We start from the raw sequence: 15810 nt of genomic DNA, 5'->3' as shown, positions 1-15810 counted from the left end.
CAGTCGAGCAGTTGAGTTTTATAAAAGCTGTGTGGGAGTTATAGAATTTTTTAGAAAGACCAGAAAAAAAGGCCTTTACAATATTTATCCTACAGGTGATAAAAGCATGGCTCAGTGTCTCTGCATTGGCCTGAGAGAGGAACTGTCGCACTCTGGAAACATTCCTGAGATGAAAGAACCCTGAGAAGAAAGACCTTTAAATTACCTGAATATCCCCACAATAAAAAAAAAACTAAAAATATTCCTGGATACAGACGCTGATCCGGAAAACCCCCCAAATCTAATCGCTTCTTCCTTTATTCCATTTCTAAAATTGTCTGAAATCTGTCCATAATTTTTTGAGTTATGTTGCCAACAGACAGATAGAACAACCCCCCCAAAAACATGACCTCCATCTTTGTGGAGGTAATAAAATGATTGCCATTTCTTTTCATGATAGGAGCGAGATAGCACCTCCCAGAGGGCATCAAGGCAAACCTCTCTTTGAGGACATGATCTGAGAGACCAGTTTGAGTGAAACAGTTTTGTGTAAGAGAATATGTTTGTTTTCACCTGTATCCATAGATACCGAGCAGTTGGATTCCTCCATCTACGGCGGTGAAAACGGATAATAGTTTGTATAACTTTTTACTTTGATTTTGGTGTCAAAAAAGAAAAGTAATTAATTTTTTTGCAATCTAAAATGATTTATTTCAAAGAAAAGCCACCTCGGGAGGCTTTTGCTTAGCAACTTGGCCACTATTATGTCATAGTTTCTGGATTTCCTTCTATGGTCTGATCATCTAACCAGTGCATCCCAGCTAGAGAGGGCATGTTATACACTACGGCTATTTTAAAAGTAGAAATTTTTGCATGCACATGTAACAATTCCCAACTGTTGCAGGGTGGAACTGGAAAGCAACGTAGCATGAGAGGAACAGATGAAGCTATGAGAAGATACTGGGAAGTAGCTGCTTCCTTGGGTTTGAGATGGATTTAAGATGATGTCATGCTCAAAACCAGTTAAATATTACCCCAGTTTATGAGTTGTGGCAGCTTGCAGACTAGCATCTGGAGTAATGTGCTTTCAAGATTCACCATCATCACCTTGAACACCCCAGCTAGAGCATGTATGCTATTCACTCTGACCATTTTAAAAGTAGTAATAAAATCTCCAGACTATTCCAGAGTAGAAATGAGCAACTATTTATTATGTGCTGTGAGAAATGGATGAAATGAGAAGCTAACACAAGCTATGGAGCATCCTGGCTGGTGGCTGCTTCCCAGGCACTAGCTGCTAGCCACCAGGACTGGGTCCTCAGCGCCGTCCACCTGGTCAGAGTCAAGCGAGAAGCTGGGGGAGGTCAAGCTGCTTCCCAGGTACCGTCACCCTCTTACCCACTCAACCCAGTCCAGATAGACTGTGGCTGTTACCCAGGTACTAGCAGGTGTTAGCTGTTAGCTGGCAGGACTTTGGTTTGAATTTTAGTATAATATAGAGAGTTGTGGTTGCTTACTGACCAGTGATTGGCATGATTCACCATCACCCACCTTCTTACCTGCCGTCTCATAATACCTGCAATAATTTGACCAATTTGAAAAATCTTCTCCTGGTTCTGAAAACATGACAAATTATTTGGAGTTATGACAATAACAAACTGTAGAGGTCCCAAATATTAAGAACTGAATGACTGAAAGTGATCAAATGGCCAAAACAAAATGTTTCCTGATCAGAGGAGCGCTGTTCTCAGAGTGCATCTGCTCTCCAGAATTTCCTGCACCAGGAAAGGTAGGCAGAGCTTCTGGTTTCCAGCTTCCTATCCAGTTTGGAAATGGGACATAGACATTTTTTTCTCTTTAATATAAGTGTTGTTTTAATTTTCTACACTCTGAGTTTAACTTTTGCTTTGAAAAAACTCTTGTGTTGCACCTGTGCTTGAAAAGAAATCCCCAAAGTTTCTTAAAAGGTTTCAATTAAAAAAAAAATCAGCTAACATTGATTTTTTATTGCAATTACAAATGTCTGCCACACTATTTAAGAGTCCTTACGTTTAAGTCTTTATGCAGATGGTTAAATAAACAGAATTAGTCTCATGACGACTCTTGTTTAAAGAAATCAAATGTCTGTTAATTACAGACCAAGTATATTTAACATGTATACCCACGAGCGTGTGTAGACACACTCAGTCATCACCGTGGCAACACTGATGGCGACCTCTGCGGACACTGATGATCCTGAGTTTACACTCCCAGACGGCAAACACTGGCAACTCGGTTACGGTGGAAACATCCAGAGGAGGAATGTCCTGCTCCTCATCCTCCAGTGAGACTAATAAGGCTGGTTAAAGTCACACATCACAAACTTTTAACTCACCGTGGAGTTTAAAACACGTTTCTGCAGCTCAGGAGGTGAATGACTGACTTCTTCCTTCATGACCGTACAGGAGCAAATATCTTTAGATAACGAGGTCTAATACATTTTTCTGTATTATTTCACAGTTATTTCCTGTATTACTTAAATACGGGGAAATATGGATACGATTATGGAAACAAACAACACATTTACATCTTATGTAAAACAAAACAAAAAAACAAAAAAAAGCAGGAAAAACCTGTAAATGTCAAAACAAAAAAAAAATGTAATTTCTCAAAAGAAAATTTATTATTATTTTACAAAAAAGACTGTTATAATACTTTTTCAAATTTATCATAAGTTCACTAAAATATTATTTTTACAACTAAATTCAAGTTCTTTACTGTTTATACTGTTATTTACATGTAAATTTATTTACACTGTTATAGAGGATACATACGGTACTGGCCTAAAAGTTAATCATAAATAATATTATTACATGTGCCAACATCTTTCATCAAACATGTAAAAGGAGACGTATAGATTGCATTGTCATTGTATAATCTTATTTTACGATTAGCTGCCGGAATATTTCTGCTTTTTAACGTTTTTTTTTTTCATTTTTTTACAATGTGTGACATTAAACATTCCTCGAACAAACCTGTGAAATATGCTGAAGGGATGTTACAAATCAGCACTGATGCACAGGAAGTTGTTAAAACTAACCAACCACTCAGGTTTTTGTACACAAAATTTCACAAAACTGCAACTGAAAGTTCACGTTTGAGTTTTCCTCCATGACGGAAAACTAGAAGAATAGATAAATAAAATCCCTTTATTGTCACATTTTGCTAGAGATGAACTTTATTTGAAAGTTGGCACACAAATACAAAACTGACGAGTGTCTGTCTTCTGATGGACAAGTGAAGTGTTAATAGGTGTGTTGGTTCATGTGCCCAGGCCATGAGCACACATCGTCATCTCTGCTTGGTCAATCTTGTTAATTAATGAGCAAATGAAAAGGTCTGAGTCAAGGCTGGCGCCGGTCTAGTGGGGCAACACAGGGCTTCTGATGTCATGGCAACCGTCTCCCAGCACTCAGAGGTTAAAACTGAGGCAGAGGACCGGAAGGAAGGCTGACAGATGGATGGATACTAACACAGATGGACTCAATCAAGCCATTTACAAGATGCTTACAGGAATGAGAACACCTCTGTAGCTATCTGAACCCATTTATTCTAATGTTTGAATGTCACCAGACCATAAATAAACCCAGCACTCAGCTGATCTGGACTCACTGTTGGCTGGACACCTCCAGCCACGTGTTTACAGAGAAAAATGGTTTTTCTTTAGGACAATGAGATGAATCTGAAAGCCCAGTTTGGGCTGAAGATGGGAGGAGATGATAGCAGGAGAAACCAGAATGGAGTAGTCGGTGTTGGCTGGAAGCCAGTCAGTTCTGGGAGCAGTACTTCCAGAAACACACTGTGGGAGAAACAGAAGTATTAATGATTCATTTCCAGACCATCAGAGTATTACTGCACCTGAAAGGTCAACCAGATGGGCTGAAAGCACCAAAGATAGACAACAGTTTTTAACCCTGAGGTTTACTAAACATGATTTACACGTGGGGAAAATACAGCACTGGATTATGGCTGAATGAGGACATCTTCACCTCTTTTGTTGGTCTTCTTGGTCGGCGTCGACAGGGACTTCCTGAGGTTTCTACCGGTCAGGCTCGGGCCGCCCACTTCAGCGCTGGCTCTGGAGGCGGTGCTATCAACCGCTGAGAGGGTCGCAGTGGTCGGTTTTACCCCTCCCTCTGCAGCAGGAAGCTTCCACCACAGCAACAACAACAGCATGAACATCTCCACCAACATGTAGGGTTCATACTGTTCTATCATCACTGCATGTGAATAATGAAACACATCTCCCTGTTTTACAGAAATTATTTTGGGAGAAGAGCCTGAAGCACATGACAGAGCAATAAACCACATTAAAAAGGTGATGCTGAGTCAAGAAGAGAAGAACGTGCATCACATTTTCACAGTTTCAAAACACCATTAATAATCTCCTAGACTGTCTCACAGTTATCTGTGTGTAATGTCTCTGCTTGTGAACTGATTGTTCCATTAGTCATATATCTGTATGAAATCTTCCTGATGTGGTGCATCGTGTCACAAGATTTAAGTGCCATCATTAGCACCAACAGGAAGCATTTCAGCCTCCTTGACATAAATGAACAGCTCCATAATACAACCACCCTTCCAAAAGAGTTGGGATGTTGTGTATAATGTAATTACAAACTGAATTTAACGATTTGCAAATCTCTTAAATACACATTTAAATTCCCAATGGAACAAACACAACATATTAGATGTTAAAACCGAGACATTTTATCATCCTAATCTGGGTTAGGGTGGAGGAACATTTGACAACTAATTAGATTAATTAGCAACAAGTCAGTAACATGAGTATAAAAGGAGCATTTCAGAGAGGCAGAGTCTCTCAGATGGAAAGTTGGACAGAGAACTATGATTATTATCCTTAAACTGACAATAAGCTGAAATCCATCATTTCTAGATTTAAGGAATTAGAAAACGGTTATGTGAAAAACTAAAGGTGTAATTTCACCTAGAGACATCACACCCCGCCTCTTTGGGATGATCCATGTTCACCGGCTGGTTCGGCCACACCCTCATGGCCGTTCATGTGAATCGCCGCCTCCTCCCTCCTCTCGGAGCCCTCTGCCCTCCCTCCCTATAAAAAGCTTCAGCCAACGAGCAACGGCAGCACATATTTTCGAAGCAAAATGGCAGAGAGTAGAACGAAATGTTCACCTGAAGACGACCAGGATCCAACATTCCCTCTAAAACAACAATGGTTGCTGGTGAAGATGTTGGATAAAGAACGGGACATAACCTGGGTTAACACTGGCCTTATATTTCCAAAGAAGAGAGAACTGCAAGAGCTGAAGACGCTACAGTTTGACTCAGAAACAGCTCTTCTCCAGGACAATAATTAATAACTTAAACATTAAAAGTTACTTCGACATGTTCCACAACATGATGGTGTTTTGCTCCGTGTGTTTGTACTTTTGTTTGTGAACAAGGCGAGTGGGGGAAGAGGTCGAGGGAGGTGTGGCTCATGACACTTTGTTTTGGTCTACAGGTAGCAGACAACAGCAAATGTTGGAGTCAAACAATTTTGCCCCTGAAATGTAAAATTGGGAAGACCTTGAAGATCTTCAAAGTATAAGATTCAGAGAATCAGGAGGGTGTAGGCAGCTTCCACATCTGTGAAGCTCCATCAATGCTGAAAAGTACATGGAGGTTTTAGAACAACATCTGCACCCATCCAGACAACGTCTCTTTCAGGGAAGACCTTGCAGATTTCAGCAAGATAATCCTGAACCACATCCTGCATCCATCACAGCAGCATGGCTTCACAGGAGAAGAGTCCGGCTGCTGAACTGGCCTGCCTGCAGTCCAGACCTTTCACCAGTACAAAACATCTGGAGCATCATGGAAGCAGAAATCCAGCAACCAAGATCCAGGACTGTAGAGCAGCTAGAATCCTGCATCAGACCAGAATGGGTCAACATCCCTCTCCTAAAACTCCAGCAACTGGTCTCCTCACTTCCCAAATGTTTCCAGACAGATGTTAGAAGAAGAGAGGATGCTACACGATGCTAAACATCACCCTGGAACTACTTTTTACAGATGTGTTGCTGCCATCATTCTTTTTACTTGCATGGTCTTGGTTTTATTTTGCCTTCTCCCATGTCTCAGTATATGGCGAGGTCTTATGTCTAAATCGGTGATGCTTGAAACGAGGGCAACGTTGACAAACTATGCAGAGCAGCCTGTGTTATAGTGCTGACAACGTGGGGAAATATGACAAAACATAAAAAGAGTGGTACGTCGTTCGATGCTGGTGTGTTATGGTTTTAACGCTCTAAGTAGCAATATTGCACTAAGCAACACAACTGAATGAAACAGGCCATATCCCCAGAGAGAGAACCTAGACATGTTACCACTACAAGATGGCAGACAGTGTATTTTTACTCCCAACACTTTCTTCATAGATTGGGGTTTACACAAAGTTTCTAAGGAAAATGGAGTTTGAAAGACACCCTACTGACGTGATGAGGATGCAGTCATTAGCTGCGTTTACATAGATGACTTCAGATCCAAACAAACGTCCAATCAGGATGAAAATGTGTCACGTAAACATGCCAGCTGATCCGATCAGCCTCGATTGGATAAAATCTTCAGTCCAAACGAGGGGGGCGGTTTACCTTGTCACTATCGGATCAGCAGGAAAAAATAAGCATGTCTACATTCATTCTGATGGTGTATGTTGTTACGTGACATAATGAGTTTCAGGGATGACTTGGATAAAGATGGACTGTGCCAGATACAAAGCTTTTGTTAGAAACTGAAAGAGTTAAGAACTTTTGAGCATTTTGACAGTCAAAAGGTTAAAAAAAGAAAAAAAACCTTCTGCTTCAGAACTAGGAGCACTAGACATGTCAAAAGTGTTACGATCATATTAAATCTGTCCATCGTGTCCATACAACCGATTGAATCACTTTATCCAGCTTCCATGATCAGACTGATGTCAGTCAGATAGAAGAAATATTTATCCATGTAAACGTAGCTGTTGTCAGTGATACCGAGGAAATTACAGTAAGAATTCACACAAACACTTTTTCCACTATTGATTAAGAACTTTGTCAGCTATTTGCCTATTCTCAGTAAATATGCAGAAGAGATGAATAAATTTACTCCCATTATAAACTCATGTTCATATTCAACCGTTTTCTCATTTACTGTATGCATCCATCTCTAACCCCTCCCAAGCTACAGCCTTTTGAATTCTTGAAGTAAAAATTGAAATTTTTCTTTGAAAAACTCTGGCACCTAAAGGGTTAAAACCTTTGAAAAGTCTGTCCATGTGTCAAACTGACCCTGAAAGCCCTTTGTGTCGTATCATTAGAAGAGAAAAAGCTCAACTGAGGCAGCAGAGGGCTCAGAATTGACTTCTGATGTTTTCAGGAACTTACCCCTTTATTTTTTCTGCCTGGATTTCTGCCGCCTGCTGAAATGAAAGACAAAACAAAGTGTTAGCGTTTCAGTGGGAAGCTTCCAGTCCTGCTGATCTTCATCAGTATAAAGTAGAAAAGATGGCATAATCACCTCGTGACATGATGGTGATCTGGGAGCTCAGGGTGCTGCTAAATGTCCTGTGCAGCTCCTCCAAGGCAGAGATCATCTTCAGCATCTTGGCTTGTTTATCTGGACCATCTGTGCCTGTGCTGACCCGGCCTTTGCCTGACCTGATGCCAGCAGTGATGGCGCCTGCAGTGGTTTTATCAGTGCTTTTTGCTCCACCTAATCCACCTGTTTTGGTGCTCAGAAGCCAGCGTTTCATGAATTGGCTGGGATGCAGTGCTGAATCCTGGCTAAGACTCGGAAGAGATGCTGATGGTTTCAGAAAACCTGGTAGACAAACAAAGTAATGTTTGATTAGTTTATGTAATTATTGGCTGATTCAGTCATTGCCGAGGAAAAATTCTTTTTGAAGAAACAGATTATTGTTGGTTTGAGTCGTCAGATTCTTCAGCCTTCCTCAGTGCAGCCTGTGCATGCACATGACATCACTCTTAAACACACACATGCTATTTTGGAGGGATTCCACCGTTTTACTGGTTACTAGAAGAGTTGCTATGAGACGTTGAGCTGTGACATAAGAATTGTATGGATTGCATTTACATGTGTGCATAATGGTGCGATAGTTTTGTAAGAAAGGAAGGATTGTAAGCAACTGACACTGAAGCATAAAGTCTGAAAAACAGCAGTTGTGTTGTTATAAATCTGTCAGATTGTTATCATGGTGCTTTCAGCAGAAAAAAATAAGAAAAATAGATAATTTTTCTGTCTTATTTCTGGGTTTATTACTTTTTTTTATTTTATTTTTGTAAATATTTTTCTCATATAAATGCATAAATCTGTAGAAAGTTAGTTTATATATATATATATATATATATATATATATATATATATATATATATATACATACACACACACACATTATATTTTGGATGTTTTCTTTGTGGTTTCAACATCTTTGACATGAGCAAATTAAAGCATACGGTAAAGTGAAAAATCTAATTTCCATTGTCTAGCTTTCTATTTCCCAATGTAGAGGACATTTGCTTTCTGAACTGGCACTGATTATCTGTATAAAATATTGGATGGATGGATCATTTGACGGATCAGTGGATGGATGAATTATTAAATGGAAGAAACATTGGATAAATGAATTAATAGAAGGATGGATTATTGGATGAACAGATCACTGGGTGGGTGGATCATCATTGGATGAATGAATCACTGAATGGATAAAACATCGGACGGATGGATCATTGGGTGGATGAATTATTGGATGATTGATTATTGGATTGCTGGATGAAAACCAGTAAAAGTAAGAAATTGTCCACTAGTAAGAAAACAGCAAAAGCACCTGTTTCTAGTGTATATAAATACTGATTTGACCATTGATTATTTGCTGTTAGACATGCTGATCTGATCCGGTCCTGACTGTTTATTTGACTGAGAGGTGTCAAAGTTGAAAAAGCATTTTCTTCATGAAGAGAGGAAATCAGAAGTCAAGTTCAGGTGCACCTCAGATCATGCCAACAAATACTGTTTCTGATCTCCAACCACTGAGTTTAAGCCCTTATTTCAGCCATAATTGTTTTCCTGTTTTATCTGTGATTCTAAATATTGTGAAAAAATCGATCATACAGAACTTTATGATTTGTGTATATAATCACACTGTAAATGTTCTGTGTGGTGGCAGCACTGGACAAACAAACAGCTGGTTCAGATTTAAAGCGTCGTTGTGTCTCTGGTTATCTAAGAACAGTCAGTGTCTGTGATGACTGGTTGGTTTTGTCAACCGTTTCTTTACCTCTCTCAGTGGGTGCAGCATCCACTTGCATCTCAAGAAGGATCATCATCATGAAGGTTGTCCCAGACAGTACTCCTGCGGTGTTAAGCATTGTGACTATTGTAGAGAAGAGGAGAATGTGATGTAGATCAGCAACTGTGAAGCCAGTCTTTTGAAGTTTTCTGCTCCACAAGTTCTAGGTCTGTGTTGTGTCACCTGACACTCAGCTCATTTATCCAACACTTCCAGGTGATATTACACAGATGGTGTAGATATTAGCTGAGGTTAAACTCAAGTCGTTGGAATTAAATCTCTTTTTAGACACCCACTTCTCTGATCTTCTGACTCTAGTTCTGAATTACTCTAAGTACTCAAGTATCATAAATACACAAGAAAGACTAATAGTTGAGAAAGTTGTTTTCCAGCCAGACACTGGTATTCGTCTACTTTAGCTGCATGTCTTCCCAACACATGTCCAATCATATCTTTGATTTAATCTGCAGAGCAAAGAGAGTCTTTCGGATCGTATTCCATGGATGCGCCTCTGGAAGAAGGCTTGTCAAGAGCTTGTTTCTTTTCCTAACACAGCTGACAAATGCTGCCTTTATAAACCCCAGTTCGGCCCAAGATGTCTGACGGGAAACTGAGCGCCAACCAATGACTTAGACGAGCTTCTTCTGGTCCCGCCCCCTTCCATTGACTGGATTGGTGACATTTGGGGAGTTTGGCGTTGAGCTTTGTGCGTTTGGTGTCAAAGCTATCTTTTTGTGAGTGTGGTATGTGTGTTTAGGGGTGTATTTAATGTGTTGTGTGTGTGTGTGTGGCCTTGGCTGTATAAGCGGTGATAAGGTAGTTCTTAATATGTTTGCTCAGGGGCCACAGAAAGAGAAAGGCCCTCTGACGCACGAGGGCCTGGAGCCACACTGACTGCACACACACACACATAGAAAGCTCTAAATACAACATTTAAACACGGAAAATGGCTGGTGTGCTTAAACACACACAATCCTGAGGTCACTTCCAACTTCGAGGACACACACACAGAGAGGGTAAAAAGTGAGGGATGCACATCAAAGGCCACAGAGAGGCTGAGAATATACATCCAAGAAACCTAGCAAAGGTTCGTGCCTTTCTTTTTGTTGCTCATTGTGACGACTAATCCCTTAAACAGGAAGTTGACTGAGTGACGGTGGGACACCATAAATGTATGAACTCCTCCTCCAGAGCCCATCTGTTTAATAGTGGGATGAAGTTAAGATGGATGAATTTGGAAGTCGAAGCGAGGAGTGAGGAAGATAAGAAATGTGTGTGTGTTTGTGTGCCAGTTGCTGGGTGAAGAGAATTCAACTAAAGAACATCCAGTGATTCTTTGCAGCCTCCCGTCTGTCTGCAGAGCTTTGACGCTAACCCACTGTGTGTGTCTGAGTTTCCACATGTCAGATGGACAGGAAGTGGAAAGGTTTGACTGAAACTAAAGACACGTGTTTGTCAAGCTCTTTTTTATTTTCTCAGAAATCTCCAGTCTGTCTCTGCTTTCTTAGTCATTATTACATCTTTTAAGACAACAACCATGTTATGTTGTGGAGTGGGATTAGATGCTCTTATGTTCCCTCCCACTCCTTTTAAACTTTTGTGTTGTCTTTTTTGTTTGTTTGTCAATCAAGCACCTGACCGAATGACCAACCAACCAACCGACCGACCATCCAACCAACCAACCGACCAACCGACTGACCAACCAACCAAACCAACCAACCAACCAACCGACCAACCGACCGACCAACCAACCAAACCAACCAACCAACCAACCGACCAACCAACCAACCAAACCAACCAACCGACCGACCGACCGACCGACCGACCGACCGACCAACCAACCAAACCAACCAACCGACCGACCGACCAACCAATCAATCACCAATCAATCTTTCACTCTGGGCTTAGTTCTGATTGGTTGGGTCCACATGTGAAGATTTAAAGCTGATTTTTAGGGTTCATTATGGAGGAGCTGCATAAACTAACATCCTTCCTGAACTAAATCTGTAACTGCAATGACAACGATGCTTCATGTAATGTTCAAATGCAGTTCTATAAGAAATCCTCCATTTACTTTCTGCTTTCCAACATGTTCTCCCTGAAGCAGAGCTAATCATTGGTATGGATAACTAGATGGATTAACCATTGGATGAATTGATTAATGGATTGTTGCTCTATAGAAACTTGGACACGGACTTGTCCAAGTGCCAAAGACTGTCCTTGATCCACCAATATTCTGGAGTGGTGGCATGTGTAATCACAATCACCTGCAATGTTAACAACTTGTTGCAGTGTTCTAGTAAAATCTCTAGAAGACCAGTTGGTGAGAAGCAGTGAGAACATAGAAGCAACATGAGCAATAACTGGCTTTACCAGCGGACGAGTGAAGGAAGTGTTCTTCTGAGCTGCATGTCTACATGAACGTCTCAACGAACTATTAAAAGATGATCACAAGGTTTCATTAAGAATCATCACAACTGAGTCTCTGAATAGTAATAAAACATTTTATTCTCTTAAACATGTCAACACTAAAAACATTTAAACAGAAACAGAAAAGTCAGCTGGTCCGTCCCAAGGCTGCAGGTATTTAGCCTCCATGCTAACAGCCGAACGGGTTCTTCACGCAAATGAAGGCGTATTTACCGTTACAGTTAGTGTTACTCCAGCCGGCTGAAACGTGAAACAGAGAAAGAGAAGACAAGTTTAAGACAAGTATAAATTATCATTTCAACCAACATGACAGATAATTGTGTTAAATTGTGTTGAATTCTGTGAGAAAAGGAGGTTCAGTGTTATAAGCTGTTCAGGTATTGATGGGACTTACTATTAGAGCGTAAATACATGCAGGAGTTGCTGCTTGGGCTGGCCTGAGAGTACCAGTTGGAGTAATGGAAACTCTTGCGATCGATCCACATCCAGCGGTCCTGAGAGACAAAGAGCATCCACATGAGGAAATGTTTCTGAGTCTCTACATGTCTTCTCGTATCTGGACTGACTGAGGAGGGATCATCCTAATGCTGACCTGCAGGTAGAAGCCTCCAAGCCACGCTACGCTCTGGTGGTAGTTCAGAGCCATTCCCTGGAGGAAGTTGTACTGCATGCTGTTTGTGACTGAGGCCAGGTGGCCCCCCTGACTATTGCAGTACTCCTGTTGCACAGATAAGGGACAGAGAGACGTTTTAAGCTGTTTTCACGCACCACATCAGCTATACACACAACAAGCAACCTGAACACTGACTGATCGACAGAGTCGACATCAGTTAAAGAAGGTGGGAAATGAAATGGAAACATGTGGATGATGGTTTGTGGTTTCTATGGAGATTAGCAAAGCTCATGAGACAGGAAGAAAAAAACAAGTCAGGAATCAGAAGATGTTTCATCCATCATGTGTGGATGGGACGTTCTGAGCTTCCTGATACAAAGAAAAGCTCCAACATGAGCAGCTGCATCACCTCCGCTTCGTGCCAGGACTTGGGAATGCTGATCAACTTGAAGCAGAGAGATTCATGTGGTTGCCAGAAGTTCGGACAGAAGTTAAACTGAACTGCAGGGACAGAGGAGAGGAGACAGACTAGATTTCAGCCGAGGACTTTCATCTACTCATACACTCTCATCTTCTTCTAAACCTCCAGTAGAGAACGTTGCTGTGCAGCCTGAGACAGATACACACATTAATGCCAGCGAGCACAGAGAGATGTGTTTGAATGATGTTTTTACTTTTAGACGTGACAACTTCACTCATGAGAGAACAAAAAAAGGTTGGACTAAAAGTGACGTACGTTCAGGAACTGCTTCCTCCTCAGGTTCAGGTTCAGGCTGGGCTGCACAAGCAGAGAAAAATAGTCCTTAACATATTGATGCTGGATAAGCGGAGATGTTCTACACCCACTAGATCAGACATTTCAAGCTGCACCAACCCTACAGAATGAAGCCTTTCCAGTCTCTGAAGTATGAGCAGTTTCCATGTAAAAACAGGAATCTAAAGACGACACCTACCAGCTTCAAGAGCAGCGTCTTCCTGAGGGAGCTCCACTACTGTTTCTGTGGACAGATCACATGGACATTGGTGTGAGACAGATGCAGGTCTTACAGTCTGACTGATGTTTTCTGTCCACACCAGCATCAATAAAACTGACCTAAAGGTTTCTGCTCGTCTCCAGCTGGAGCTGCAGAGATAAACACAGCAGGAAGAGAGAATCAGTTCTTCTGTCTGTTCTTGGAGGCTGGAATATGAACTGATGAACACATGGATGCTTCATGTGTGTGTGAGTAGAAACTGACCTGCTAATGCAGCACACAGTAGAACGGAGAGGACCAGCAGAGTCTTCATCCTGATGAAGGACCGGTTGTTCTGTGTGGAGGAGAAAGACAAACCAACCTCACGATTAACATCCAGGAGAGAGAAGAAGTCTGAGATCAGAGAATGAAAAGTGCTGCAGCAGGTGTCTCACCTGTCAGGTAAAGGTGAATGAGTTCAGGTGTCAGCTGAGTGATGCAGTGAAGACAGGAGACTGTCTTAGTGTATATATAGGCTGCAGAAGTCACGTTCATGTAGGCGGGGGGTGTAAAGTACAGAAACTGATGATGTTTGCCCAGGACCCAGTTCTGATAGAAGGACATGGACCTGAACTCTGATCTGTTTTCTGACTGGATGGAGATGATTTCCATAAACTGCTCCTTCCTGCTTGTGTTTGCAGCGTATGCATCATTCTGTGTCCTGACCTGCTTTCTGATGAAGTTGTTCTGTTTGTTAATGTTTTTATTGATTAACTTTGATGGTAAAACATAAATTCCAGTAAGACAACAGATAAGTCCACGTTTTCCTGAAGTAATTCACATTTTATTATCAACCAGTTTATTGTCATCCAGGGATCAGAGTCATGTCTTCATGTGTATTTAATTAACTTGTTTCCCAGTAAGGTTGTAGATACATCCCTCCCTGTGAATGAGTTGGTCCTGCATTGTCTCGTCTTTACATAGAAAGTCAGACTCATGCTGTGGCGTCTTGTTCATCGCTGTTCGCTCTTTGTAGTCGTGGAGCCAAAAATGTCTAAAAATGGGTTGAACCTGACATGATCTGCCATAGTTTTCATTTGTGTTTTTTTCTTTTAACTTTGACCCTAAGAACCAATATTTGGAGGGTCTGCTCTGCAGGGAAATAATGAAAGAAAAAAGCCTATTTTAGTTTATGCACCCTTTTGTTTTTATCAGAAAAATGTAAAAATCTATGTTTTTCCTCATTGGGTTGGGCAGGATGTCAATAAATGCATTCCAGATATACAGAGCACATGTGCTGACAACATACTCTCAACATCCATAACCCTTAAAACACATTACAACTATAATCGTGGTTCCCACCATTTTGTTGTCATCCAGGGATCAGAGTCATGTCTTCATGTGTAAATCATAAATGGTTGTTAAAAAACAGTATATAAACTGAATTATGATTTTCCTGCATTGCCTGGAGCAACAATGGGATTATTCACCTCATCATCTGCAGAAACCAGACTACTTTTCCAGTAAGATCCTTCAGGTGTGGACGGATCACATGTACAACTGATAATTTTTATTACAAGTAATTAAGATCAAAAGGACCTGGTCTGACCCCAGCTGGCTTTCAGCTGCTCAACAGTGCTTTCACTTTTAAATGACTGAACACATTAGCTTTCAATTCATAACAACAACAGATCCAAAATGAGGACCTGGTCTCAGAGGTAAAAATACAGTAGATATGTGAGTGTATCAAAGCAAAAAACAGAAGGTAAATGTCAGCAGTAATAATCAGCAGACCTTAAAATGATGCTCATTTCACACTGACGGCAGCTCAGAACATCTCAGGAATGTTGCTTTGCTGGTTGCAGCAACTTACCCTCTTTTGTTTCCCGAATAGTTCACTGGGAAAGTTTTTCCTCTTATTTAACATCAATGTTAATTTTATTGTACGTTCTTGTTCTTTAGTGTTCTCCAAAAGTCCAGAATATAGGTGTAGAACCCTGAAAGAACATTCCTGTGTGGTGGTATTAATGTGACCTCAGCCTTTATACTGGGATTAACCTGTGGAAAAGTAGCTAACAATAGTCCAGTTAGGTTCACGCTGACCTCACCGTCTACACCATCAGATCAGTCATGTTGCACTTTATGATGAATAAACCAGAAAACTTCTACAAGTTTTATTAACAAAATTAATTAATACAGCCCTGCCCCCCATGCACTACATGACACGCCCCCCAAATGTTGTGTTGTGTTTATATGTTTTGATGTTTGATTTGATTTTATTTATTTTCACATAATAAAAATACAGGTATACATTCAAACACATCCAAACATGTGACGGTGTGTCAGGCTTATGCTAAAAGCCACGCTCCAAGAAAATTTTCTTTTGCAGCTCACTTTGAGAGACAAACAATCTAAATTTGAAACAAAAATCACATTTACTCAAAAAACACAAGTATGATAAATAATTTGGTCACAAAATTACAACCTAAATC

At 40.8% G+C, this 15810-nt stretch overlaps 1 protein-coding gene and 1 long non-coding RNA gene across 2 annotated transcripts; both read right to left on the bottom strand.

Annotated features, from left to right (window-relative positions):
* Window positions 1–11921: 11921 nt before the first annotated feature.
* LOC121635175 (snaclec coagulation factor IX-binding protein subunit A-like) lies at window positions 11922–13223 on the bottom strand. Its single transcript, XM_041978261.1, has 6 exons — window positions 13208–13223; window positions 13102–13143; window positions 12775–12866; window positions 12345–12470; window positions 12147–12246; window positions 11922–11992 (listed from the first exon to the last, which is right to left on the bottom strand). The coding sequence occupies exons 1-6, from the start codon at window positions 13221–13223 to the stop codon at window positions 11922–11924; spliced, it is 447 nt and encodes a 148-aa protein (XP_041834195.1).
* Window positions 13224–13247: 24 nt separating this feature from the next.
* LOC121635642 lies at window positions 13248–13662 on the bottom strand. Its single transcript, XR_006009501.1, has 3 exons — window positions 13604–13662; window positions 13459–13488; window positions 13248–13363 (listed from the first exon to the last, which is right to left on the bottom strand). It is a non-coding gene; the product is annotated as an uncharacterized LOC121635642 (long non-coding RNA).
* Between the last annotated feature and the right edge of the window lie 2148 nt (window positions 13663–15810).

This window comes from Melanotaenia boesemani, chromosome 24 (genome assembly GCF_017639745.1).
Source record: "Melanotaenia boesemani isolate fMelBoe1 chromosome 24, fMelBoe1.pri, whole genome shotgun sequence".
NCBI classification, from domain to species: Eukaryota; Metazoa; Chordata; class Actinopteri; order Atheriniformes; family Melanotaeniidae; genus Melanotaenia; species Melanotaenia boesemani.
Note: the sequence above shows the minus strand (reverse complement) of the source record. Positions and strands in the feature narration are given on the sequence as shown.

Excerpts from the sequence above, each read along its gene's own strand:
- LOC121635175 (XM_041978261.1), bottom strand. Across the intron at positions 12,471-12,774 it reads AGTCCTGGCACGAAGCGGAG|GAGTACTGCAATAGTCAGGG; the intron begins GTGATGCAGCTG and ends TCTGTGCAACAG. Across the intron at positions 11,993-12,146 it reads CATGTATTTACGCTCTAATA|CCGGCTGGAGTAACACTAAC; the intron begins GTAAGTCCCATC and ends TTCACGTTTCAG.